General features: G+C 41.0%; 1 protein-coding gene across 1 annotated transcript in view; it reads left to right on the plus strand.

The window, feature by feature from the left end:
• grk3 (G protein-coupled receptor kinase 3) overlaps nucleotides 1–25,057 on the plus strand; it is a 68,409-nt gene that overhangs the window by 32,514 nt on the left and 10,838 nt on the right. Inside the window, exons 3-14 of the mRNA XM_044144275.1 lie at nucleotides 5,859–5,932; nucleotides 6,050–6,151; nucleotides 7,330–7,404; nucleotides 8,639–8,700; nucleotides 8,787–8,838; nucleotides 11,936–12,027; nucleotides 12,111–12,210; nucleotides 14,844–14,922; nucleotides 15,096–15,226; nucleotides 16,636–16,730; nucleotides 18,238–18,345; nucleotides 20,341–20,407. Of these exons, the coding sequence (XP_044000210.1) occupies nucleotides 5,859–5,932; nucleotides 6,050–6,151; nucleotides 7,330–7,404; nucleotides 8,639–8,700; nucleotides 8,787–8,838; nucleotides 11,936–12,027; nucleotides 12,111–12,210; nucleotides 14,844–14,922; nucleotides 15,096–15,226; nucleotides 16,636–16,730; nucleotides 18,238–18,345; nucleotides 20,341–20,407 (1,037 nt within the window). The remainder of the gene's footprint in view (nucleotides 1–5,858; nucleotides 5,933–6,049; nucleotides 6,152–7,329; nucleotides 7,405–8,638; nucleotides 8,701–8,786; nucleotides 8,839–11,935; nucleotides 12,028–12,110; nucleotides 12,211–14,843; nucleotides 14,923–15,095; nucleotides 15,227–16,635; nucleotides 16,731–18,237; nucleotides 18,346–20,340; nucleotides 20,408–25,057) is intronic.

A 25,057-nucleotide genomic window follows, 5' to 3' on the forward strand; every position in this document is an offset into this window, starting at 1 on the left:
AATAGTGATTCACCTGTATTTCACTGCTCCTCCTGACTCCGTTCTGTCGCGAAATAGCGAGGCTTCACTGTATAGCATATTTATAACAACTACAGTTAACACAATTACTTGATTGTGCTATAAAATGGCAGGGCACCTACAAGACACATAGTCCTGCTTCTTTGAGAGAATCATCATCTTTGGGGAGAAGAAGAATAGTTGGAACAATGGGGAACTGAGTCAAGAATGAGTCTCACTTCAGAGAAAATGACTCAGCAGTCAGGCTGTATGAAAGCTTTTGTCACGGAGATCATGTCCCATTAGGACACAGATATGGTAAAGTGATTCCTCTAAGATTAAAGGAAATGATTTCAGTCTAGTAAAATGGTTCTTAAATGTCTGCAGATACTCTGCTGGTTTTCAGCCGTCAGAAACAGTCAGCACATGTTCTGCAGTGCATTTGGAACCCAGCTGCCTCTGTGCAGGTGACAGAACACAGAGGCAGCCTCCGGTAGCTAGCCTTGTATTTTTAGCCTGTTCACGTTGATCCCACTAATGAAACCAAGCTCTCAGGAAAGCCACGTCTGACTTCAACCAGAGGTGAGCGAGTGTGTGCCGGGGACTTCTCTGGAAGAGGCTATTTGTTGAATTAGCCGGGTAGTGTTGAAGTGTTCACAGATTAGGGTTAATCTTCCCGTCTCGGTGATGTAAGAAGTGCTGTTTTTCCCCTCCGTTAATGCCTCTTGTGCATATCAGGTCCCCATCGCCGAAGAGTTGTGCACCGCGAGGCCCGCTGAGGCGCACAGCGTTCAGACACCCTGGTACCCTTTGCTGCAGACGCATGCCACGTGCGGCTGGGCTCCAGGCCGTTTGTTTGGATGAACTCAATTGTCATCGGAGGAGCAGAGGGGAAATGATGCGTCACATCTGGAAAAGAGATAAGGAAGAAGGGAAGACGTGAGAATGGGCGATAGTAGGCGTGAAATCCAAAACAAATGGCTGCTGGTCTCAACATGTCTGGAACCGAATCAGAGACAGAGACCGCTTTCTACATGCTGTCGAGTTTATGTTCAACTGTTGGTTTAGCATGAGAATAAGTTTAAAAAAGTAAGTTATGAAAACAGTCTACTTCCCATACCCTCAATCTAAAATTTTATTATTTGAATTTTAAATTTTATTGATTTCATAAAGGGATAGTGCACATTAATCAACATGCAAAACAACATAACTGACCTATGATTTTACAAGTAGTGTAATTTACTGTATTTAAAATCAAAAGTAATCTTCAGAGTTTGCCATGCAACACTGAATGTTTTCGATCAGATGCAAATTGAATGACAGAAAATGAAGTTAAAATGAAACCGGATCACACCAGTCATATTAATCTGCTCTACAAAAATATTCCTCCAAAAAAAAACTAATAATAATAATAAATTTAAAAAAAAGAATAAAATATATATATATATATCGTACGTCATTTGGTTTTATTTGCTAAACTGTTACTGTACTTCATCTAAGGAACATTTTGCAATTTGAAAATGCACAAAGATTTTGTTTTTGCTATTATTAAGCTCAAATAATCTTCAACCAAGACTTCTAGTTAAATGATTAATGTATAAAGTTGTATTTCATTGGGAGTTCATGTATGAACCATCAGAAAGTGCATAACTAGTTGAAAGAAAGTTGTACTTTAATGATCCCAAATGGAACTCTTACCCATCATATCCATGATCCTTGTTTACATTTTTTTAAATAATACTCTCAAAAGTGTGGTGTGGATTTATACTGAGCCCCCTTTTGCTACAATACCCCAATTATTCTTGCTATAAATGCAGCACATCTCTTCTGTTACGGCCTCACAGCTCTGAAGGAGTATGAATATTTTGTAAAGCACTCCGTACATGGAACAAACTTAAGCTTGCATAGTAAAGCTCTTCTATTTAAATAGAGCTACTTTATTCTCAATAATCAGATTCTGTAGCAGCACAATATTCGATAAGCTCGCGGTGATGTTGCCAATTATTGTGTTGGTAATATCAGTAACAATATGTCTGTTTTCTTCTTTCCTCTCTCTCATCTGTGCTTCCATCACTGAGTGACCTTTAGTCATCTGGCCAGTGTCATTAGTGTGTGAACAATCTGCTGCTGCAAGACTCTGTCCAACTGACTAAATATTACATTAGCATGGATAAATTAAGTTCATAACATCTGGAATATGTGAAGTCACCATATGACGTATGACATTGTTACTTTATATTGCCATTTATTAACCTGTTTAATGTTCTGTTAGTGAGGATGTGTGTGATCTGTGTTTGTCTTAAAAGCTGCAGTCGTCTCATCTTTTTCTACTTCTGTTGTCTCTTTGAGAAGCTCATTTGTCATTTTGTCTTTAGCTGTGTTTCCATTACAAACCACCTCTAAGCTGAAGGGTTGGACTTAGAAATTCCTTTGAGTTTTATGCATTTTGTAAGTCACAGAGCCACTAGTGGATGGGAGCAATCCTCTGCCACCATCCCAGCCTGAAGCGCCTTGAGTTGGGCCATTGTAGGCCACAGTTCGGGAAGTTCAGATTTTGAAAATGTTCTGATTTTTGCCCCTCCAGTAAGGCAGAAATACCAGCGGATGGAAGAATTTGTTACGTGATAATTTTTAAATATATTTCTATTAACCAGATTTAAAACAAACCCCCCAGAAGAGTCAAAACTGTTGTTTCTTAAAAAGAAAACAATATATTTCCTGAAAGAAATCCCAGGAATGATGGGCAAGGTTAAGTCTCCATCCAGGTCAGGATTGGTGTCAACAAATGGATCCCATTAGCAGTCTAATTTAGCTAATACCTGCCTCTAATCGGATGAAACCACAGGGGGATTGAGTACAGGAACACTGGGGGCGTCCGCTTTAGCTACAGCCAAGATTAAAGGTTCACCTTTGAATCTCCTGCCTTTTCATGTCTGAGCTGTCTGGAATAGATAGAAAATGTAAACTTGGGTATGTACCAGCCAGGGAATGTTGAACCATCGTCTATAAATAGGAAACACTCAGCCAAAATGTGGAAATATGACCAACACATGACTGTTGAGCAATCTCTGGCAGCAGTAATGCCTGTTAAAGAGTTTCTATAAGACCTTTTTAGTCTCTGACGAGGTCACAGAACTTTGGCCTGATTTTATTCACTACGTTGTGCTGGTTTACCAAGTATTTCAGGTGTGGCTTTTTTTTAAATGTCCCACTTCACAAATTACTGTGGAGATGTATGCCTTCTCTTTTTGTTTTTCTTTCTTTCTATCAACAATGTCCCTCATACACCATCATATGAAACTCTTCTGAAGTTTTGGATCTACAGTGATTTATTCATGGCTTTCCTACAAAATTATTTGTTTAATTGAAGTATTTTATGCTTTATTCATTGCTGAACAGGAAATAAATTCTCAATAAACTCTTTGATGATTGTAGTTTTTATATAGTGTTTTATTTTTTTATTTTTTGGCCTGCTAGTACTCTTGAGATGTCAGACACGAAGTTTGGACAGCCCTGCGTTTAACTGGCTGCATCTCGGGCTCCGGGATGCAGTGAGAATCAGGTGGTTTGCTCAGCTCCGTGTTACATAAAAGCTGCAACATGTTGCAGTGTGCCTCTCAGTTCATTAAACCTCTCTGTTTTTATCCCTCTCCTCCCCCCCCCTTTGATGTGAATCTGTACTACGACCACCGGGGGAGCTGTGAGACGTCTCACATGCAGCTTTTAGAAAGCAGTTCCACAGCCGCCCATAATATGGGAGCGGGCCTCCTGGAGAGCAATGTGATCATTTCGACATCTAATCTGTGTCTTCACAACATTGTTCGCACATAGACACACACATGCAATTACCATGGTAACAGTGGGTTTCATCTCTGTAGGCAACATGGAAGAGCTTTTCTTTCAGCTCCTCGTGGCGTTTCGGTGAGGATTCAGGGACGCCTCGCTGCGACATATTGTCCTTCGCTGGGACATTGAAGACGGCCATGTTTTTAGCTAATCTGTATGATTTTAATAAAGAGAGCCGCCTCTGTTTCACTGGATGGTTGATATCTTGGAGTTATTTCAGCTCTGATAGTTGGAGATTGTTTTAGACACACATCTAGCTTTTAAGAAGGATTTCTAATAGGCTGAATATAACAATAAATTGAAATGTTCTTTGTTCAAATACTAAGGTTGTAAGTGTGCAAATATTGTAGATCTGGATCAATTGTTGAAGTAACTGTCAACCAATTTAGCAACGGATTAATCGTTAAATAAACTATATAGACTCAAAAAAAGGCCGTTTTGCTGGAAGAGAAAATCAATTGAGCCAAAACACACATTTTCCATTTAAGATATAAAAACATGTATTCTGTGTTCAACCCAGAACTCTGAAAGTGGTTTTGTTTTTGTTTTAAATTCTGTGTAAAGCTTTAGATTGATAAGTCCTGAGCTTTTCCTATGTTGGCGTATTTCAACTGCAAATTCATCCTTTACTACAAGTAATCAAGAGTTCACTAAAGAACTCTAGTTGTATTTTAGACAATGAAATGTTTGATTTTTTTTATTATTGTTATTTCAAAAGGAATTGAATAGTTTATTGGCGTCTTTTAATGCATTTCTAATATTGTTAAAAAGAAGCTGCACTGGTTGCAGAGTGCATTTTTGTTTTGTCCGTTGATGGTCAGAATAATCAGTAAAATAATTTAGTTGCAGCTCTGCCTTATTGCACATGAAGTAGAATTCTTTCTTCCCCTCTTTCATAGATAGTTTTTTTTATTTCCTTATATATAACTATAAAGTTATTTACAAATGACTGTAAAGAAAAGTGAGCATTCTGCACATCGAGTGTGACATGGTGAGGGTAAATGAAACGGAAACAATACATACAACCGATTTCATTCTAGAACACTGAGTGCTAATTGTTCCGTAATGACCGTGAATGCAGCATTTGTTTGTACTGACGGTAAGCAGTGGGGCCAGAGGCAGAAACAGGCTGCTTCCTTCCTTTGTGTTTCTTAGGCTGCAGCTTGGTTCACAGATTCTGTAACGCTGCTGTTTGTTCTCACTGAGGATCGTGCATCCTGCCTGTGTATGTATTAATATATGTATTAGCATGTTTGAGAGAAGGAGTTCTACCAGCACATGCTTCCTGTGCAGTCTGGAGAAATGGAGAACTTGATTCAAGTGTTTTCATGAAACAATCTTTAGCCAGCCAGCTATCCATCCATCTTACCTGTCCGTCTGTCTGTGACTTTAGTGTAAACATTGTCATAATCAGTCGGTTAGAATATGCTTACCGATGTCTTATTTAATAGAACAATCTAAGAAAGTAGTTTTTTTCCCCCCAAATTATTAAATTTTTTTGTTAAGTGGGTTCAGAGGTAGTGAGGCTTCGGCCAGTGGTAGACTCTGATCTCAAATGCATCATAGAAACACTTGCTTCTGATCATTATAGCTCGGTCATATCTATATTAGATCTTGTATAAACAGACGTTTGCAGTGATTCTCTAACGTCTTCCCCCCCCCCCCCCCCACATTAAACACATTTCTTAAAGCGGAGCATATTTCTTGCTACTGTGGGATACAAAAGGAACTCTGTTTTAACACCAAATTAAAAGATGGTGGTTGAAGAGATCATGATTTCATTAGTTTATAGTTTTATTAGTTATATATATATATATATATATATATATATATATATACACACACGCACACATAAAGTGTGTGTGTGAATTGGATGGTCACTCAGGAATCACTTCGCTGTCATGGAAAGTTGCCATTTTATTTAGTGATTATAATACTATGAACAGTTTTATCAGTTGCATCAGTGAACATGTAGTTTTTTTTTCTCACCACTTTGTGTCTTATTTTTTTCCCAGGCTTCCTGCTGTTTAAAGATTTCTGCATGAACGAGATTGACGAGGCTGTGCCTCAGCTCAAGTTCTATGAAGAAGTAAGTCGGAAGTGTGTGTGTGTGTGTGGGTGGGTGGCATTAGGCCCCTATAATCCAGCTTAGCCACATTTAGCCCCCCAGGAAGTTCTGTGAATGTGAGTCCTGTTTCTGTTTCAGATCAAGGAGTACGAGAAGCTGGACTCTGAGGAGGAGCGTCTCAGCCGCAGCCGGCAGATTTATGACGGCTACATCATGAAGGAGCTGCTGTCCTGTTCACATGTGAGGATGCACAGAGAAGACACCTGTTGTCGGTCAGACGGCCTCCAGCATGCTGCTGACTTCAACTTGAAGCAGAAAATGAATCATTTCTATTGGGGGATTCAGTCAGCACCTTTAGTCAGATAGGGTTGGGACTTTGTAAATCTGGACGTAAACAAAGACTGAAGGTCATAATTATGAGATTGTGAAAGAAGTCACAGAAATCACAATTCCACAAATCTTAGTTCTGGCTACACATCTACACTTTTCTAACATGAACGACCTATCAGTCATGGTCTTTGCCAGGCAGCTAAACAAAATGACTGCTAGATAAAAAACACCACAATTAATCAGAAAACCTAATGTATTAAATAAAATACAAAAATTCTATACTTGATGCATTATGTTTAAAAACCTCCTTTGTTTGTTTGATAGTGACTTTTCATTGTGCAGAAAAGTCTTGTCTGTTTGCCCAGCTGCATGAAGGGCAATTAGTTGATTTTGCAAATGTCTCTGTCAGGACGCAGGTGTGTAAATACTTCCGTACTCATCTTGTGTCAGCTAGGCCAAACAATAAAAAATAAATAAAAAAATGCTGATGTTGCTACACGAAGCACTAAAACCGGATTAAACGGGACGCCGGCATCCGTCGAGTTCGTCTCATTTTTATTGGTTATAGATTTTATCCGGAATTATCTTAAATGTAGGCGGTGTTGGAAAGAACACCTTAAACCCAAATCCAGCTGCTGCTTCATTTCCCCCTCTGGCTGTGTGTCTGAGATAACAGCTTCACCTGAATGGACGCTGCAGACGCTTTCCTTCTCTCGCCTTTCTGATCCCAGTTCAGTTCACAGCTTGCAGCTCGGCTCAGAGTTTTTTTTTTAATTTAATGTTTCTAGATTAGTCAACACAAATTTGCAGACATAAAATATACAACGTCTTGCAAAAAGTCCCGAACTCCTGAGAACTCAGTATGCGTCAATCGTAAACTTCAATGCGTATTTAAGCAGGCTGTGATAACTTTAAACTTAAAAATGGCCCACACACACCCAGCTACCTCTGGAGCCTCCCAGCAGCAGCAGCAGCAGCATGTTGACCCAGAGGACAGCCTTCTTGCACAGAGGAAGCAGAACTGAAACTACTGTTCACGTTGCATTTTTAATCACCCCATGATTTTTTATTTTTTGTTTTTTTTCCAGCCATTTTCCAAGAAGGCAGTAGACCATGTGCAGAGTCATCTGGCAAAGAAAATGGTCCCCCCAACTCTCTTCCAGGTAAAACACAGTCCCAGAACATGGGAGTTTGCATCTTTACACCAAACAGGAAGCAGATTATGATTCATGGAGTGTAAAATCAGCTTTTCAAAATAGATGTGAAACTTTTGCGTTAGCAGTTTTGCTCGGATAGTTAGCAAAGTATGACTGGTCAGGAAAGAGAAACTGCTGTCTCTAGACACGGTGGAAGTTATGTAATGCTGTGGGACAGTTTGCCATTTTGTAAATTGACTTTTTGAGCTTTGCATCCTGTCATAATGTTATTCCTTCATCAAAAACATACCTGGAGTGTTGGCTTGATTCTTTCACGCATGTTTGACGAATCCTTAAATAATATAATATAGCAGTGTCTCATGGTATGCTACAGACTTTGCTTGTCTTTTACTTTCTTTAACGTGTCCCGTTCGACAACGTGGCTTTGGGTTTATTTCAATTGTAATGGACACAGAGACGGAAAATAAAGGGAGAGAGGAGGGGAAAAAGGTTTAGTGGGAAAGGAGGTAAAAGTAGTAAAGAAAGCTAAAGAAAAAAAACACCCTAGAGGTTTGCTTTTACACCTGCAGAACGAATAAAAAAAAGTGACAACCATACCAGCAAACAAGCACACTCCTTTCAGCTGCTTTAACTTTTCTCAGTCGGAAGAGTTTTCAATGTCCTCTGGTTCCTAAAAAGCCCTTATAGTTTATAGTAGAACTGTCTCCTTACTGTCTTCACTAAAAGCTGCTACAGTACACACCTCATTGTGTTTCCTCTCTATTTTCCAACCTCTGATACTCTCCTCACTGAATTAATGCTATTCATCCAGGTTAAGTTTCACATTTTGTACTTTTGCTATACATACGTTACTCTTACGTATCAGTTGTTGGAAGGAAAGGCCCAGCAGAATAAGTCCAGAACAAGCCAGACAGAAGTTGGCCTGCATCTTGGTAAATCAAATCACTCTTTTCCTCTTTTAGCCCACAGCCTGGCCATTAGTCTGTTTACTCACTTATCCCCTGTGACTCATTGCAACTCCAAAATACGCCATACATATGCCAGTATTTCCTGTGTTATTACTCAATGTTTAAATCGTACATTCAGCTGGAACTGCTGGCCGTTTAGTAAAACAGATGCTTGAAAAATGGAACTGTTTCCCTCTTTGGTCTTATGAGCAAAAACTAGAGTGGTCTCCATGTCAGAAGTGAATGTTTCTCATAAAGCTTCTGAGCTGAGCCTCTGTGTGTCTCTGCTGTAGCCATACATTGTGGAGATCTGCGACAGCCTGAGAGGGAACATCTTCCAGAAGTACATTGAAAGGTGAGCCGAAGAACATGTGAAAACGCAGCGATGGCTCTCACTGCTTGCACAGTCCCATTTTTACCCTGTTTCTGTTCTGACCTCAGTGACAAGTTCACTCGGTTTTGCCAGTGGAAGAACGTGGAACTCAACATCCATGTGAGTACGAGATTGTGACGTCCGCTTCACACACAAGGTTTGATCGAAGGTAGAACATCGGTAATTATGTACGAACGTAATGCATGGTTATGTTACAGCCACAGACTGCAGTGGCATTCATTCAGATTTTGGTTTATAGATCAACACGAAGTCAAGCGTAATTACAAAGTGGAGGGAAAAATTCATTCTCGACCTTCTCACAACTGTCCATCCATCCATCCATTTTCTTCTGCTTATCCGGGGTCGGGTCGCGGGGGAAGCAGCTTCAGAAGGGAGGCCCAGACTTCCCTCTCTCCAGCCACTTGTTCCAGCTCCTCTGGGGGAATCCCAAGGCGTTCCCAGGCCAGCCAACAAACATAGTCCCTCCAGCGTGTCCTGGGTCTTCCCCGGGCCCTCCTCCTGGTGGGACGTGCCTGGAACACCTCACCAGGGAGGCGTCCAGGAGGCATCCTGACCAGATGCCCGAGCCACCTCAACTAGCTCTTCTCCTTGTGAAGGAGCAGCAGCTCTACTCTGAGTCCCTCCCGGATGACTGAGCTTCTCACCCTATCTCTAAGGGAGAGTCCAGACACCCTGCAGAGAAAACCTATTTCGGCCGCTTGTATTCACAATCTCGTTCTTTCGGTCATGACCCAAAGCTCATGACCATAGATGAGGGTGGGAACGTAGATCAACCGGTAAATTGAGAGCTTCACTTTTTGGCTCAGCTCTCTCTTCACCGCAACGGTACAAAGCTTGAAGGAAAACGCTGCGCCAATCTGCCTGTCGATCTCCCGCCCCCTTCTTCCCTCATTCGTGAACAAGATCCCGAGACACTTGAACTCCTCCACTTGGGGCAGGACTCCCTCACCCCCTGACCCGGAGAAGGCACTCTACCATTTTATGGCTCATCCCGGCCGCTTCACACTCGGCTGCGAACCACTCCGGCGAGAGCCACAGATCACGGCCTGATGAAGCCAATAGGACCACATCATCCGCAAAAAGCAGAGATGCAATCCTAAGGCCACCAAAACGGATCCCCTCAACACCTTGGCTGGTCTAGAAATTCTGTCCATGAAAGTAACGAACAGAATCGGTGACAAAGGGCAGCCCTGGCAGAGTCTAACTCTCACCTGAAATGAGTCCGACTTACTGCGAACCAGACTCTGACACCGGTCATACAGGCCCATATCAAAGGGCCTGGTACCCCATACTCCCAGAGAACCCCCCACAGGGTTCCCCAAGGGACACGGTCGAATGCCTTCTCCAAGTCCACAAAACACATGTAGGTGAACTCCCATGCATACTCCAGGAACCTGCTGAGGGTGTAGAGCAGGTCCAGTGTTCCACGACCAGGACGAAAACCACACTGCTCTCCCTGAATCCGAGGTTTGACTATCTGACGTACCCTCCTCTCCGGGACCCCTGAATAGACCTTGCCAGGGAGGCTTAATAGTGTGACCCCCTGTAATTGTAGCACACCCTCCAGTCCCCCTTTTTGAACAGGGGGACCACCACCCCAGTCTGCCAATCCAGGGGAACCGCCCTGATGCCCATGTGATATTGCACGGACATCGGGGGCCGTTCCAAATTTTTGCAACTAGAAATCTGAAAAGTGTGGTGTGCATTTTTTGTCATGCAGACACTGCAGCTACAGCTGCAGGTGTCAGGTTTACACAACTAGAGACTGAAGCGTTCATTCTTTTTTATAAACTAAGCTTAGACAGCTTCCCTGTCTAAGCTGAAGAAAAGCAGCCACTGCATGATGCTGCCACCACCATATCCACTTTATTACTCTATTATTTTTCGCTTCATTTTAGTAATTTATTCAGGATAAAGTAAAGGAAGCAATATTCAAATGCAAAGCAAAAAACAGTTGTATTTAGACCTGCATAGCTGGCTACATAATGAGATGGAATTCCAATATCTGTGATTGTATGTTAAAAAGCTCTTGAGCTGAATTTCTAAACTAAGCGCAAGCAGAAACTAAAAGTATAAAGCAAAAACTATAAACTCATTTCAGCTATGAGTAGAAAATGACCAGATAATTTGTTATGAATTTATGAACTTCCTCCTAATGCATTGGTAATTCTTCCTGTTGTTTCTGCTATCCACTTTTTACTTCCAATACCGATGTCTGAAGTTTAGTATCGGTCGATGCCGATCCAGAAAAACAACTCAATTGACGAGAAACCTTTCTTTTTTTTTAAAGCACAGACATAAATGGACTAGATTAAAAAATTATTTTTTAACTCCGCACCAATGCAGCACACTTAGAAACACCGATAGCTTCATAAGTGTAATTTGTTCAGTCAGGGCTTTTTGGAAAGAACAGCCGATGTGAAACACATAATCAGTAGGTTGACTGTTTGGGTGAAACATGTAATAAACAAACTGCAACAAACTGTCTTTCAAATGGTTCAGAAAGTCCAGTTGGGATTTCTAAATTATGTAAAATAATTAATAAAGAATGATGTCACTCAGACCCCAAAGCCTAGAATTAGCCTGAATAGATTTGATTAAAAGCAATATTGTTGTTGAGTTTGTCTGTTTTCATTCATCATTTAGCAGCAGAGGGGTTTCTGAATTGAAAATGTTGCTTTTTTTGTGACATTACATTTAGTTTTGGAATAAAGTGCAATAAATTAACTGCAGATCTTACAATTAGCTTGATTAATAATGCTAATTGAGTCCCACCACCACTAGAAAAAAATAGATTCTTAGTTTGTTTTTGACACATCCAAGCTGGAATGCCTCACTTTCCTTCATCTTTACAGAAATGAGCAAACTATTCGGAAATGAGTCTCAAGACTTGAAATTAGACTGAGTAGATCTGTCCGTATAGATGGGGTATATTATCGCCAATATCTGATCTGGAATTTTTTTCAATATCAGGACCGGTCCAGACATCAATATCTGATCAGTGCAGCTCTAGTTTCTGATCAGTGCAGCTCTAGTTTCTGATCATGTCTACTCTACAGCAGCAAAGAAATGGTCATTATGGCTTGTTTTCAATAACACACTGGTGTCTGCATTTTAGTTTTCTATGTTCTGACAGAACTTTAGAATAATAATAATAATAAAAAAAAACGAATTAAAGGTTGCTGTTCTCCCTCAGCTGACCATGAACGACTTCAGCGTGCATCGGATCATCGGCCGGGGCGGCTTCGGGGAGGTGTACGGCTGCAGAAAGGCCGACACGGGGAAGATGTGAGCAAAACAACTGAAACTGTTAGAAACCCGGCCGCGTCGCCCGCTTTGTTGTAACGCCTGCGACGTTCTCTGGATTCCAGGTACGCCATGAAGTGCTTGGACAAGAAGAGGATCAAAATGAAGCAGGGCGAGACCCTGGCTCTCAACGAGAGAATCATGCTGTCGCTAGTCAGCACAGGGGTGAGTGTCGACTCCAGATGGCTTTTCTTTAAACTTTAGTCGTTTGAAACAAATTATCGCACCGCTAACTCGCATTCCTGTGGGTTAGTTAGGTTTTATACGCAGCCGATTCAGTGTTACCACCTTTCACCTGACATTTCATCTCTGATCTCCTCTGTCAGTTGTGCGCTTTTTAACACATCATGTTAGTCATAATTTAACACTCCTTTTTCTCACAGACGTCCGTCTTGTGAAACAGCTGCTTGATGGGAGCTTTCTTCCACACAGATCTACATGTCAGAGGTTCTGACAGATGCTCAGACCTCCCAGTAGCACACAGCCAGCATCAGATTTACCCAACATAAGCAACCTTTTGAAGAGGGAAATAGTGGTTTTGTTGGACAATTCTGACCTGGTAGTAGCCCTCATTTTTGAGCTCTACTGAACAGCACTAAGTAAAGGTGTGAATGATCTTGAACATAAAAATGAGGACAGCCGTCTCACACCTGTTTTTCTGGTGGTGTGTGGCCACTTTATTTTGGAGTTGTTAAGCATTGTGGTTGCCAACAAAACTAGAATAGACTGAGTCAACAGATAAATCGGTCAGCTGATAAATCGGCCCATATTTTTTTTTTACTTCGGGAGATTAGCCGATACTTACAAGTGAACCCAATTCACTGATCTTAGCGTATTCCAGAAAGGTCTGAAAATCAGCCAGTAGCTGCATTTCAATTGCAAATGTGCACAAAACGTCAATATTCCGCTAATGTTGAAAGGACACAATTTTGCAATTGCTGTATTTCCGTTAAATAAGATAAAATACGTTTGTTAAAAAAATACTGCACCATCATCTTCCTACGACTTCCGGTCGTCGAAGTCTTTGTCTTTTCCAGCAAAAATATTGTTTCCATTGCATTTTTTTGCAAAATACCCTCATTTTAATGCAGCTTAAAAACCACCTCATCCTTGAACAAAAACTTTTTATCGGAAACCTTTTTTTTTTTTTTTTTTTTTCTTCTTTCAAAATTGGTGTGTTTCCATTGAGAAACACATCAATTTGAAATTTCTTATTGGAATTGTGAAACAAATTTTCATAATTCCAATTTCCGCAATTTTATCAGTTAATCAAGTTTATTTGTATGGCACATTTCAGCAACAAGGGAGTTCAAAATGCTGTACATCATAAAAACACAAAAATTAAAAGTCACAGTAACAACATCCAGTCACCAATAGAGAAGCTGGTAGCAAACATTACATTTTGTCAAGTGACTTCCTCAAAATCATCAACACACATCAAATATGTTGGGCACTGCTCCATTTATTATGGAACTCTAAGCAGGTAGGTTTTACAGTCACAGCGTGGTTAATAACAGTCACCCACTGTTGTCAACTTAGCAACTTTGTTGCTATATTTTGCAACTTTTCAGGTAAGAAATAAAAGTTCGTCCACAATCAGCAGGTCACGGTTTTTAAAGAGCAGTGATCGGTCAGAAAACTGCCATCAGTGCAGTTAATTCCAGGACATCATTCAATTCTGTAAGCTGGATTGTTAGTGCTGCTGTCAAATGCAACAACAGCTAATGATTTTTTTTTTACAGTCAGACTCTCTTGTACGTAATAAAAAGAGTGAGGCATTATGATGGTGAATAGTAATGTAACCAGCTGTAATCCCTGGTGGTAGAATGCACTCCGTCCACCTGGAACTCTGAGCTTTGCACCAGCAGGCGGCGTGTCCTTCTACTACCAACACTAATATTTACAGTGAAGAATGAAACGGCCTGCAAAGGAGCCGTTTGGTGTTTCATTGTGTTGACATCGTTTAGGCTAAAGAGTAAAGCTAATGAGTAGCGGCTCAGTCGATGCATGTAAGGGTCTTAATCTGAAAATAATTTCAACTTTGAGTGTTACTGTGTTTATTTTAATACAGTGAATAACTCAGGACAGTTGTGTTTGTTAACCACCCACTATGAACAGCAGTGCAGAATCAGACAGGAAGCCTGTTGGTGCCAAATCTGTACAGGTTCTATAAGCAGCCAACCAGAACCAGCCTGTGAAAGGGGTGTGGATACTTTTCTGAGCAGCTGTTCGGGGAACAATAGTCTTAAGGTTTTTGATAAATCTAAAGGGAAATGAAATAAAATGAAAAACTAAGCAAGTAAAGGTCCCCAGGTTTTCTCTTTTTACTTTTTAAAGATTACACATAACTGCTGTTGCATTTACAATGAGAATCAACTTTGCTGGCCAAGTGTGTGTGTGTGTGTGTGTGTGTGTGTGCGTGTGCGTGTGTGTGTGTGTGTGTACAGACTGGAATGGCAACTTTGATTTCACAGGAGAGTAACTAGAAGATGCTCATTGTTTTTATCAGAAAGAGAGGCTGAGGGAAACCTGAAGGTAAATGTCTAAACAGTTTGTGTCCAGGATGTGTGGGGTCTGCACAGATGTCAGTGGTGCATTCACGGACCTGCAAAAGTCTAGGATAGATAGAAGGTCAGCGCTAGTCGGAGTCACCATGGTGATAGACATGGTGACTCAGACCAGTGACAGTGCGATCATCAGGAAATGAATTTGAATCAAAGATGTAACAGCATCACTGAATGAAAACAAGTTTAAACTTATTGATGATGATGATGATGATGTGTCTGTCTTCCTTCCAGGACTGCCCGTTCATCGTGTGTATGACGTACGCCTTCCACACCCCCGACAAGCTCTGCTTCATCCTGGACCTCATGAACGGTAGGCTGACCTCTGACTCATCATCCCAGATTAAACTCTGAGGCTTCATCCTCAGATGGGCCGATTGGATCACACAACCCGGATCCTTCCCGTCCTCAACGATCCTCACCCTTCAGATGAAACTTGGAGCACGTCATTGTCAGTGTTATGATACACTGTTCCCGTGTGTTCAGGGGGCGACCTGCACTACCACCTCTCCCAGCACGGTGTGTTTAGTGAGAAAGAGATGCGGTTCTACGCTGCTGAAATCATCCTGGGCCTGGAGCACATGCACAACCGCTTCGTCGTCTACAGAGACCTCAAGGTGAGCTGCTGATCCTGAAAAGCCAAAGTGGCATCGAGCACATCAATCTATAAATTACCTGATAGGACAACACAGATTAGCCGCTATAGCTAGTGACGCCATTTATGTGAATGAATCTGTCACATAAATGTTCATAAGCCTACTTTTTGTTTACTGTTCTGTCTATATATTTATATTTCTGTTATTAAATTAAAACTGAGAAAATTGCCAATAAAACATGTGTACTTCCTAGATATAAATCTAAAAACTTTGTTTTTTTGTGAAGATGCATGAAAGCAAATTTCTTTAATTTAATTTTACGTAATTGCTACTGTAGGAGCCATAGCATAAAATGTAGCAAACTATGGTTTCCTATTTGATAAGTGTTATGAATATCTCCATGTTCTGTGAACAAATGAGACAATAGTTCAGTTTTTATTGTTTCTAGTTTTGTAAATTGCAACGGCTTCAATGCGCCATATAGAGCCTGCTATGTCTCAGTGGGGTTAGAGTGAACTCTGGCTTGGTTCAAGTGGATATGTGAACACCAAGTGAACCAGAGAGTACTCCAAAAGCAGGAAGTACACTACAGTGCAGAGCATTCTGGGTAAACCAAACAAACAACCAAAATAAACTTATTAGAGAAATGGCATGTGGTCTTTTACCAAAGACAAAGAAGAAATACTCCAATCGCAAAACTCTGACTCCACTCCATTTTTGTTTACATTTCATGAAGACTGAAGTTGTGCTCAGTATTTTCTTCAGACGTTTTCATGTCATTTGTTTCAGTATTTCTTGTTGCAGCGCCCCCACAGGGAAGAGGGGAGGAGGACAGGTTGTTCCACACTGAATAACCACCTCCAACCAGGCCACAGGGGGCGCTCTATGGGGCTGCCAATCAGAGATTTTAATAATTCAAATCTAGTCATTGGTCTCTGAGTTTCATTTAATTTCCAACACTGCCTGGTACATTTTTAATATTATATTACAGGATGAACCATGACGGCTGACGTAAAGCTTTTTATCTTTCCTAAATTACATTAATAGAAGTGGAAAAAAAAGTATGAATGAGTGTCTGTCAGGGATCTCCCCTACCTGCTGCCCCTGTATAGAGCAGAACAACGAGCTCTAACTACACCCATCCACATGAAAATCCTTGTTTTCAGCCTTTCCCCTGTTTTAGCTCTGGTTCTGTTGTTTGGACGGGTTGCCATAACAATAGCCAAGATTTTGCAGGAGTTCAGGGAACATTTTCAGAGCTTCCATAAACAGTTGAGTGCAAGCCGAATGATCCGTCAACACCGAGGGCTGCAGAGTGAAAAGGAGCTAGAGAGTCACAGAAGGAAACCAGGACAGGAGGCTGTATTCTGCTGTCTGCGTCTGCTCAGAATGTGAAGTGGTAACCTCTGCTTGTTGTTGTCCTCCATCAGCCGGCCAACATCCTTTTGGATGAACACGGCCACGTTCGGATCTCAGACCTCGGCCTGGCCTGCGACTTCTCCAAGAAGAAGCCCCACGCCAGCGTGTAAGTGCAAGTGCCTCACACTCTCAAACGTTTACTTCTCAGGAGGAAGAAGGCCGATAAGAGATGTGTTATCTGCAGCTTTGTCACTTTGGTGGTTTTAAAATGGCGGCTTCACTCATTTCACAGAGCAGAGAGGATCCAAGATGTGACGATTCTTTCCTTTTTATTGGCTGATACTGATCTCTGCTTATATTTAAGATCTCAGCAACTGGTTTAATGTTATTTTTTTCTACATGGAGGAATAATTATATATAAAAGAAAAATGTGCCAAATATTGAAAAGAAAGATTTTTTTTTTCATTTTTTATTTTTTGATGTTTGACCTGTCAGCTGTTTGTGTTCAGAGAGATAATTTAGTCCGCTTTATTTAAGAGAAATGACCCAGAAAAAAAGATTTGGATTAAAAAATGGATTGAGTGATAAAATGCAGGTCATTTCACTGCTTTAAACTGGATTTATAAACACTTGTGTCTGTTGTAAATACCACCTTCGGTTTTATAAATGCTTCTTGGAGCAATAAGTACATGTCTGGTGTTCTGGCCATTTATGTTGAATTTTTATGAATCATAACTTCTGCCAATTCAGTTTTCTTCTTTAGACAGTTAGAATATACTTGAGCTATTTTTTAACCAAAATCTGTAGGTCCTTTTTGTACTTGGAATTATGATTACTTTGGTAACTTTTACACCCTCCCATTAATTTAAGAAATTAGGAACACACTCTGGGTGTGTCAACGGACATTTTTGTTTGTCAAATGTCTGGTGTGATGAGGGGAAGTGTGTTAAAATTATTATTTTTTGACCACTTTTAAACTTGGAATATCAAATTAAGTTAACTTTAATTTACATCGAGTTCATAAATGTGTCTTAGACGCTATTTTGTCTGTATTTTTGATAGAAATAATTTTTTTTTAAACAAGTCAGAAGTGCATTTAAGAAACAGACCACCTGTTATCACCCACAACCTTTATTTGGAATAATTTTGGGTTCTGGAGATGAGAAGGCTGTGACGTCTGGTTTGCAGTGTCAGAAAGTCCAGAAATCCCAGCCAGCTGTATGAGGATCATTCACTAACGGCAACTGTTGTTTATTCGTCAGACTCATTATGAAGTGCGCCTGCAGGGATGATGTGACTAATATTTTCTGCAGATAAACCGACTCCATCTTGTAATTCAGGAAGCAGCAAAAGAATCCAACATTTTTTAGGAATGTATTTTAAAGCATTGACACAAATAAAAATAAAAACAAGCTGTTGATTTCTGTACAGCATCAGTTGGATTTGCATGTATAGTAAATATCTCACCGTTTCTGTTCTTCTTCTTGTAGAAGCAGTTAATGAGTTGAAATCATTTCCTTTCAAACCAAGCTTGTTAGAAATGTTTTACATCCTGTCACATTTTTCCACTCTCCTGTTTGGTTGTCTTGCTCTGTAAATCACCAGTGTGTAACTCCAACTCGCTGTGTGCGTGTGTGTGTGTGTGTGTGTGTGTGTGTGTGTGTGTGTCACAGTGGGACTCATGGCTACATGGCTCCAGAGGTCCTTCAGAAGGGAACGGCGTACGACAGCAGCGCAGACTGGTTCTCTTTAGGCTGCATGCTCTTCAAACTCCTCAGAGGGTAAAAAGCTCCAGCTTTCCTCGCTGCTCTCCTCCTCCTCCTCCTCTTCCGTGCTCTCCACTCCCTCCGCATCCTGACGTCCTGTCCGCTTTGAAACCTCTTCTGGCTCTCTGTGCGAGCCTCTTTGAATCTGCTCACTTCCCCTTCTCTCCGAGTTCCTCTCACCCGCCCGCCTTCTGTTTGGTGTGTGTTTGATCTTGTTTGTATATGAGAGCGAGTGTGTGCGTGTGTTTGATCTAGAGTGTGTAAATGCCAGAGGTCTGGTCCCAGCAGGCCAAAATCCAGGTAAAGGGTGTGTGTGTGTGTGAGAGAGAGAGAGGGTGAGAGAGGTGTCTTTCCATTGATGTTTGGATCCACGTCCTTAAAGAAGAAGAGTTTGTGTGTGACTGAAACATGAAGCTGACTGTTTCCAGTATGAGGGGAAAATATAAATAGTTTTAAGCTACAGGACTCTTTATTAGAACATGAGTGTAATGGATGCAGTCATTACTTAAAACTTTGGAGTTTGCAGTAAGGAAAAGTATCTACTCCATTTTATGTTGTTTTTGCTTTTGTCACTGTTTAACATCATCAAACTAATTTTAATATCAGGCATAGATCACCAAACCATGGAAAAAAAGAGTTAAATGACGAATTTACTGTAATTCACCAAATTTTATGGGTAACTGACAGTCACTTGGCACACAGAGGTGTCCTGCCTACCAGACTTCTAGAAACAAAAGTCCTTAAATAAAACCTTCCTGTAAACCTGTCAAATTAAAAAAATTAACACAGCATTAAAGAAATTGTCCATTCTGGTTTTCTGACTGCAGTTCACTGGCTTTTGCCTAAAGGTTCTCAGTGGGGTTAAAATCTTGAGAACATCTTGGTTACAGGTCTGAAAAGTCAATGTTCTTTACCTTGTTGGCACAGTAACACACCCAGATTATAAAAGTACCTGGATTGTCTGAAGAAGATGGAGACTATTTCAATCCCACTCTGTATCTGTTAAACTCATGGCTACATTTAAGAGGAAGCCTCTTTTTAAATGAGAGGCAGCTCTGAACTAAGGTGGCCTTCTCTTATTTTTCCCATGTGAGGAGCGGCCATATTGAAACTCAAAAGTCCTAGAAAACGTAACTGAGGGAAGTCGGAATTGCTCCCACTTTCCCAGTGGGATGTCCGACTTCGGGGGACGTTCCAGTTGATTATTTCTTTTTGGTCTGGGAAGATGGAATTTCTGACTAAAAATGGAACACACCTTTCTTTACTGCACCTTGAAGTTCCCAATAATCAGGAAAATGGCTCTTTGTTGCCTAACATTATTAGCAGCAGACTCCTTCAACGTGAAGCCTTCTTTCTCCTAAGCAACGATTACTCCACTCTTTTATTTCGAGGTAACCGTTGGCAACACAAGAAGACAGCGATTTCAAGCACAAGTGTGGCTCTTTTATTGCTTACATTTAAGGTGATTTCAGAACTTTCACCGCTTCATCTATGCATTAAAATAAGTTGATCATTCTGTGTCGGTGCAAAATTCCAGTGAATATACCTTTTTTTTGTCATAAAATAAGTTTCTAAGCCATTAAAGTTGATTACAATAATTATTATTGCTTCCGATTAGTCAGCAAAACAAAAGAAGTGCAACAAAAGAGAGCTGCGAGAGCATGATGGTGAAGTTTTCTACCAGGATGTGAACTGTCTCCTCCTCTGCATCCTAATTAGACTCAGTCAAATCTGGGTCACTTCAAATTACCATTTCTGAATTATTGGACTAGAAGTTTTCTGAGCACAGTTTTAAATTTTAACTAAGGGGGCCGGAGCGTGACATGTTTTGTAAAAAAAAGCCGAGTCGGCGGTGTATTTTATTTTATTTTTTTTGTGTGTGTGTGTGTGTACAGCTGTTTGTTCACCCTGAACCATCTTCATCCTTTCCCAGTCGCTTCTGCTCCTCCTTCCCATTTCTACTCATCTCCAGCTGGTGACATCAGGCTCTCCTCTCTCTGTCGTCTTCAGGCACAGCCCCTTCAGACAGCACAAGACCAAAGATAAACATGAGATAGACCGCATGACGCTGACCATGGTAAGCTGCAGATATCCCCTCATTACACAGTAGACCTCCTCTGTGTAAACGCGCTATAAACGCAGAAGGCGATACGAGTCTGTGCTCAATTCCAAATGCATGTTTTTTTGTTGGACGCTTCTGAACAACCGATGTGAGGAAACTAACTCCAAGGGAGCCATAACCAGGTTGATGTTTGTCCTTCAGATGGAAATGTTTCCGTCGTCCGTCTGTGTTTCTCCTGAGAGGATGGCACTCTCTCACTGGGTCAGAGGCATTTCGTCTGCCTCCATGGCAGCTGAAGTGTGCAAATATGATTGGTACAGTGACAGTGCAGGGAGAAAACAGTGGCCTAATGGCTTTGAAGTGTCTCATTATTTCTCTAGATGAAGGTTTTAACAGAAATGTGGCTATGTTCCCATTTGCATCAAATCTTAGCAATCTGCCTCTCATGTTCCAGCCACAGACATGGGCTGGAACATTTCATTTATTGTGGAAAAAGTAATAAGAATTTTGACTCACCATTAAAAACAAACCTAACAATATGATCGGAAATGTTATTTTTGCCTTAGCGTGTTAAAATGTGATAAAGCATAAGGGTTTTATACTTTACATTTTACATTGAAAAATCTAATTGGTGAAATTTGCAATTTTTTTTTCAATTCAACACAAAGAAATAGTTAGGAATCATTCGTTCCCTTATATATGCTGCTGTTTGATGCTAAAACGGCTTCCAGTGTGTTGCTGTGTGAACAGGTGTAAACACATAACAGACGCACAGCAAACATAAGAGTGGCGTTCAGATCCTTCCCATGGACCGATGCCACATTCAGAGATGCTCTGGGAGTTTTTGTTGCATCTGAAGGACAGTAAGTCCAGCGACCCGTCCTGACCTGAGCGGCATCCGTGGAAGAAAGAGGACGTCTGCTGAGGGCTTGTCGTCTTTTAACAAACTGGATTCCAGTCTCAGCCTCACTCGCAGCTGGAACTCGTTCACTTCCAGTATGACGTCATTTCCTGCCCCTTGACTATTGAGGCAGATGGGGCTGAGTATTAGCTGCTCCCCATGCTCCGTTTGTGTCTTCATATGAGCCCTGTTGTTTTGGACAATGACTCTAATGTGTCATTACTTCTAGATTAATCTCACTCAAAGGGGGAATCTAAAATTGTTATTTTTTTTCCCCTGTTTTGTCACATGCCAACATCAAAATGATCAAGCAAATACACATCAAATATGTTGATCCATGTTTCAGTTTTTATGAATTAAAGGCAACTCTAAACAGGTTAATTTTTAGACGTGATTTAAAGGAACTCTGTGTTCCTCTGCAGTCTTATGGAAGTTTGTTCCAGTTTAGTGGAGGATTAAAAGTGGATGCTGCTTTTTCTGTAAACATGTTTTACCCAAAACTCTTCAAGTGGCAGTTTTAGCTCTATCTGTTTCAGACAGATAGAGCTGTTTGAAACGGCTCTAGCTGTAGTTGCTGTACAGTAACTACAGCAACCACGGTTGCTGCAGTAAAAATAAATGTCACAGTAAGCACCTTTTGCTGTCAAATTATTAATAAAAAAGTATCGTCATATCAGCCCTATTATGTATTTGTGTTACGCTAAGCAGAAAGGGCTGATCTTCTCATATGATGATAATGGAAGTATTTTTTATCTGCAGATGCATGTTTTGTTATAAATGATCAATCACTCTCTAAACAATTGCTGTTATTTCATCCTTTGACACTGTTATTTGAAAAAGGAATTGTTTGTATTTTAAGGTATTTTGAATATATCATTATATAAAAAGTGGTTTAATTGGCAGAATGTGGCAGTCTTTTATCTGATTAATTGATAAATCGTCAGTACAGTTAATAAAATAATCGTCAGCTGCAGTAGACCCTGTTTGAAAGAATTGTGTGAAAAGTTATTTTCTGCTTTTCCATTAACACCTATTTCAAAAACATTTTGCTCTAGGATGATGAGGTGTTTTTTTTTTTTTTTTGCTATATTGAAATGAGTGTGTTTTGCAAAACTGCAATGGAAACACTTTTTCACATCACAAGTCATATAATCAACCGGATGTTACTATTGACGGAAAAGATGAAGAAGACAGGAACTAGTAGGATGGATCATAGCGCGGCTCTTTCTTTATGACTTAGTGCGTGAACTTATTTACATCACATTTTAATTGATATTTTTATTTGCGTAATTGTGTTTTTTGACATTAATGGAATGAGGACCAAGTTTTGTGCACATCTGTAATGAAAACACAGCTAATGAACGATCACTGGCCAGATTCACTGACAGAAATCCTCAACCATCCACGATTTAAAGAACAATATGCGTGTGTGTGTGTGTGTGTGTGTGTGTGTGTGTAGCCTCTCAGAGGAATATGCTGCCGGGCCGTTTTGATGTCACGGGTCACGCTCAGGATGAATGACATCCATTGAGCCCACACTGTGACATATGTACTCTCGCCCACCTATCCTGGCCTGCCTCCTCCTCTCCATTCACACTGAACTCTTGGCAAGTTGAAGCATCACAGCAGCTCTGCCTGCTCCAGCTGCTGCGCATCCAAAATGCAACTCATCCAAGTGTCTAAGTCCATTTGTGTTACTGGTATGGAATAGGAATAGGGAGCTGCACCCTCTCCCTTCTCTCTAGCAGAGCAAGGTCTCTAAACAGAGAAAGTCTAATCTTTCATATCACTATAAATCCAGATTAGGATTGGAATCCAGCCACTTAATCTGGTTTATCCTCTAATCCTAGTCGGGGTGTGTAACAGAGATGACCGGCAGTGGCTCTGTGAAAGACTGCAGTCCAGCTCTAAAAGTCCAACCCAGTGTGAGTTTGTGTTTATTCAGCATGACGAATGACCTGGTTGCATGAACTCAGAGGAAGCAGAGACCTGGGCAGATGGATGGAGCAGGTCCTGGTCGCTGACACCTCTGCTCTCTCAAACATCTCCATGTAACGACAGATAAAGGCTGTCAGCAGCAGACCAACACGCTGCTGCAGATGAACTGTTGGGCGGCGGAGACATTCTGGCTCCTCATACCCAGGTTGCAGCAGCTCAGAGCAATACAGAAAGAAAATAAGTGAGGCTTTTTGTTTGTGGGATTGCGACATGTATTCTGGTTTTTGTAGCTTCTTTGACATAAACAGATGTTTGTACAGTCGATCGGCTCAAAGAGTAGCCCTTATCTACTTCCATTGTATGTCAATGTGCCCCCAAGTTGCTTACAGATCTGCTTATCACTGTGTGACTTTGTGCATGCTCACTGGGAGAAAAAGGCATTTAGTAGTCAATAGGAGTGGTCGTTCAAACATACAATTATTTATTCAATTTGCAACACAAATCAGAGCCTCACTTTTAATTGATTCAGTAAATTATTTTATGTAGCGTATTTGCCAAACTCTGTCGCTCCGGAATATAAGAACGCAGTGGAACAGAGACACCTGCAGTGAATCCAGTCTGACAGAGAGGTGGATGTACCAACAACACCCGCCTCCCTGGCCTTTACCGGGACGTGGAGACGTAACTGTACCACAGCACGTTATTCAGTCGTCTGACTGTTGAGTCATTCCTCCAACTCTGGCCAGCTAATATCCAGAAAGTTTGATCCTTCATTCATGTTAGTATGGATTAACAAAAATGAGGTCATGAAGAGGAAATAAAAAACAGTCCAGAGTGTTTATGCTAACTCTGGACTATAAATCTCAGGACCAGCTAAACTATAAAAAAAGACCCCAGTGACTTGTAGTTCAAAAATACTATAATTAAACAAATGAAAAGGATTAGACCCTTCAGATGTTTAGTGACATCACCTTCTCCGGGATCTCAGTACTTGACAGTGAAACGTCTACATCTGGTCGTTTTAGTCTTAAGGAGAAACTGCTCAGGTTGTCTCAGGTTTCTGGGTTGCTATCTCCACCAACGGGTTTTTAGGTTTTCCCACGGCTTAAGGCCCTCCAGCTTCCTGTCCTGTAACATTTACACAGCTCTGCTTTGACACTCCGGGACCAAATAATTAGGCCAATATCAGGACTTTATGCTGATGATTCGCCCCTGTTTAGTTGTAAGGCACCAGGGATGCAGCTGTCTGTGAGGACTGGAGCTCCAGACCCTGTCATAGATGTTCAGTAGTATTCAGATCTGAGCAGATCTCAGAGTACAAACTGTTCTATAATAATTCATTCTCAGCCCTTTCTGACTGCTCTTAGCTGTGTGTGGGTTTTGGGTCATAATCTGTGACTGACACTGAGCTTTTTGACTCTGGACATAGTTTTGGCTCTTGGATGAGATTTAATTAGACCCTGTTCAGATCAAAGGTTCCCCTTACTAGATACAGCAAAGCACCTCCCTAACCAACCCAACTTGATTTCTGTCTCACTGTAGGTCTGGTGTACTGCTAAAAACATCATTTCATAGAGCTGATGGGACAGACCATTGGGGAGACCTTGGAGCCCATCAGCACACATTTACATGAATTCTGGTCTGAATTTATTTTGATTTTCTCATAGAAGAGGAACCTATTAAGGCTCTTTTTAACCAAGAGGACCCTGGTTAGTTTTGGATGGTTTTCTTGGCTCTCCTTCCACCATCCACACTATCCGTCTGATCAATGTAGGGTTACATTTCCCACTATAACCTTGAGAGTTTTGCTGCTTTGACCACAGAAA

This window comes from Gambusia affinis, linkage group LG17 (genome assembly GCF_019740435.1).
Source record: "Gambusia affinis linkage group LG17, SWU_Gaff_1.0, whole genome shotgun sequence".
NCBI lineage: Eukaryota > Metazoa > Chordata > Actinopteri > Cyprinodontiformes > Poeciliidae > Gambusia > Gambusia affinis.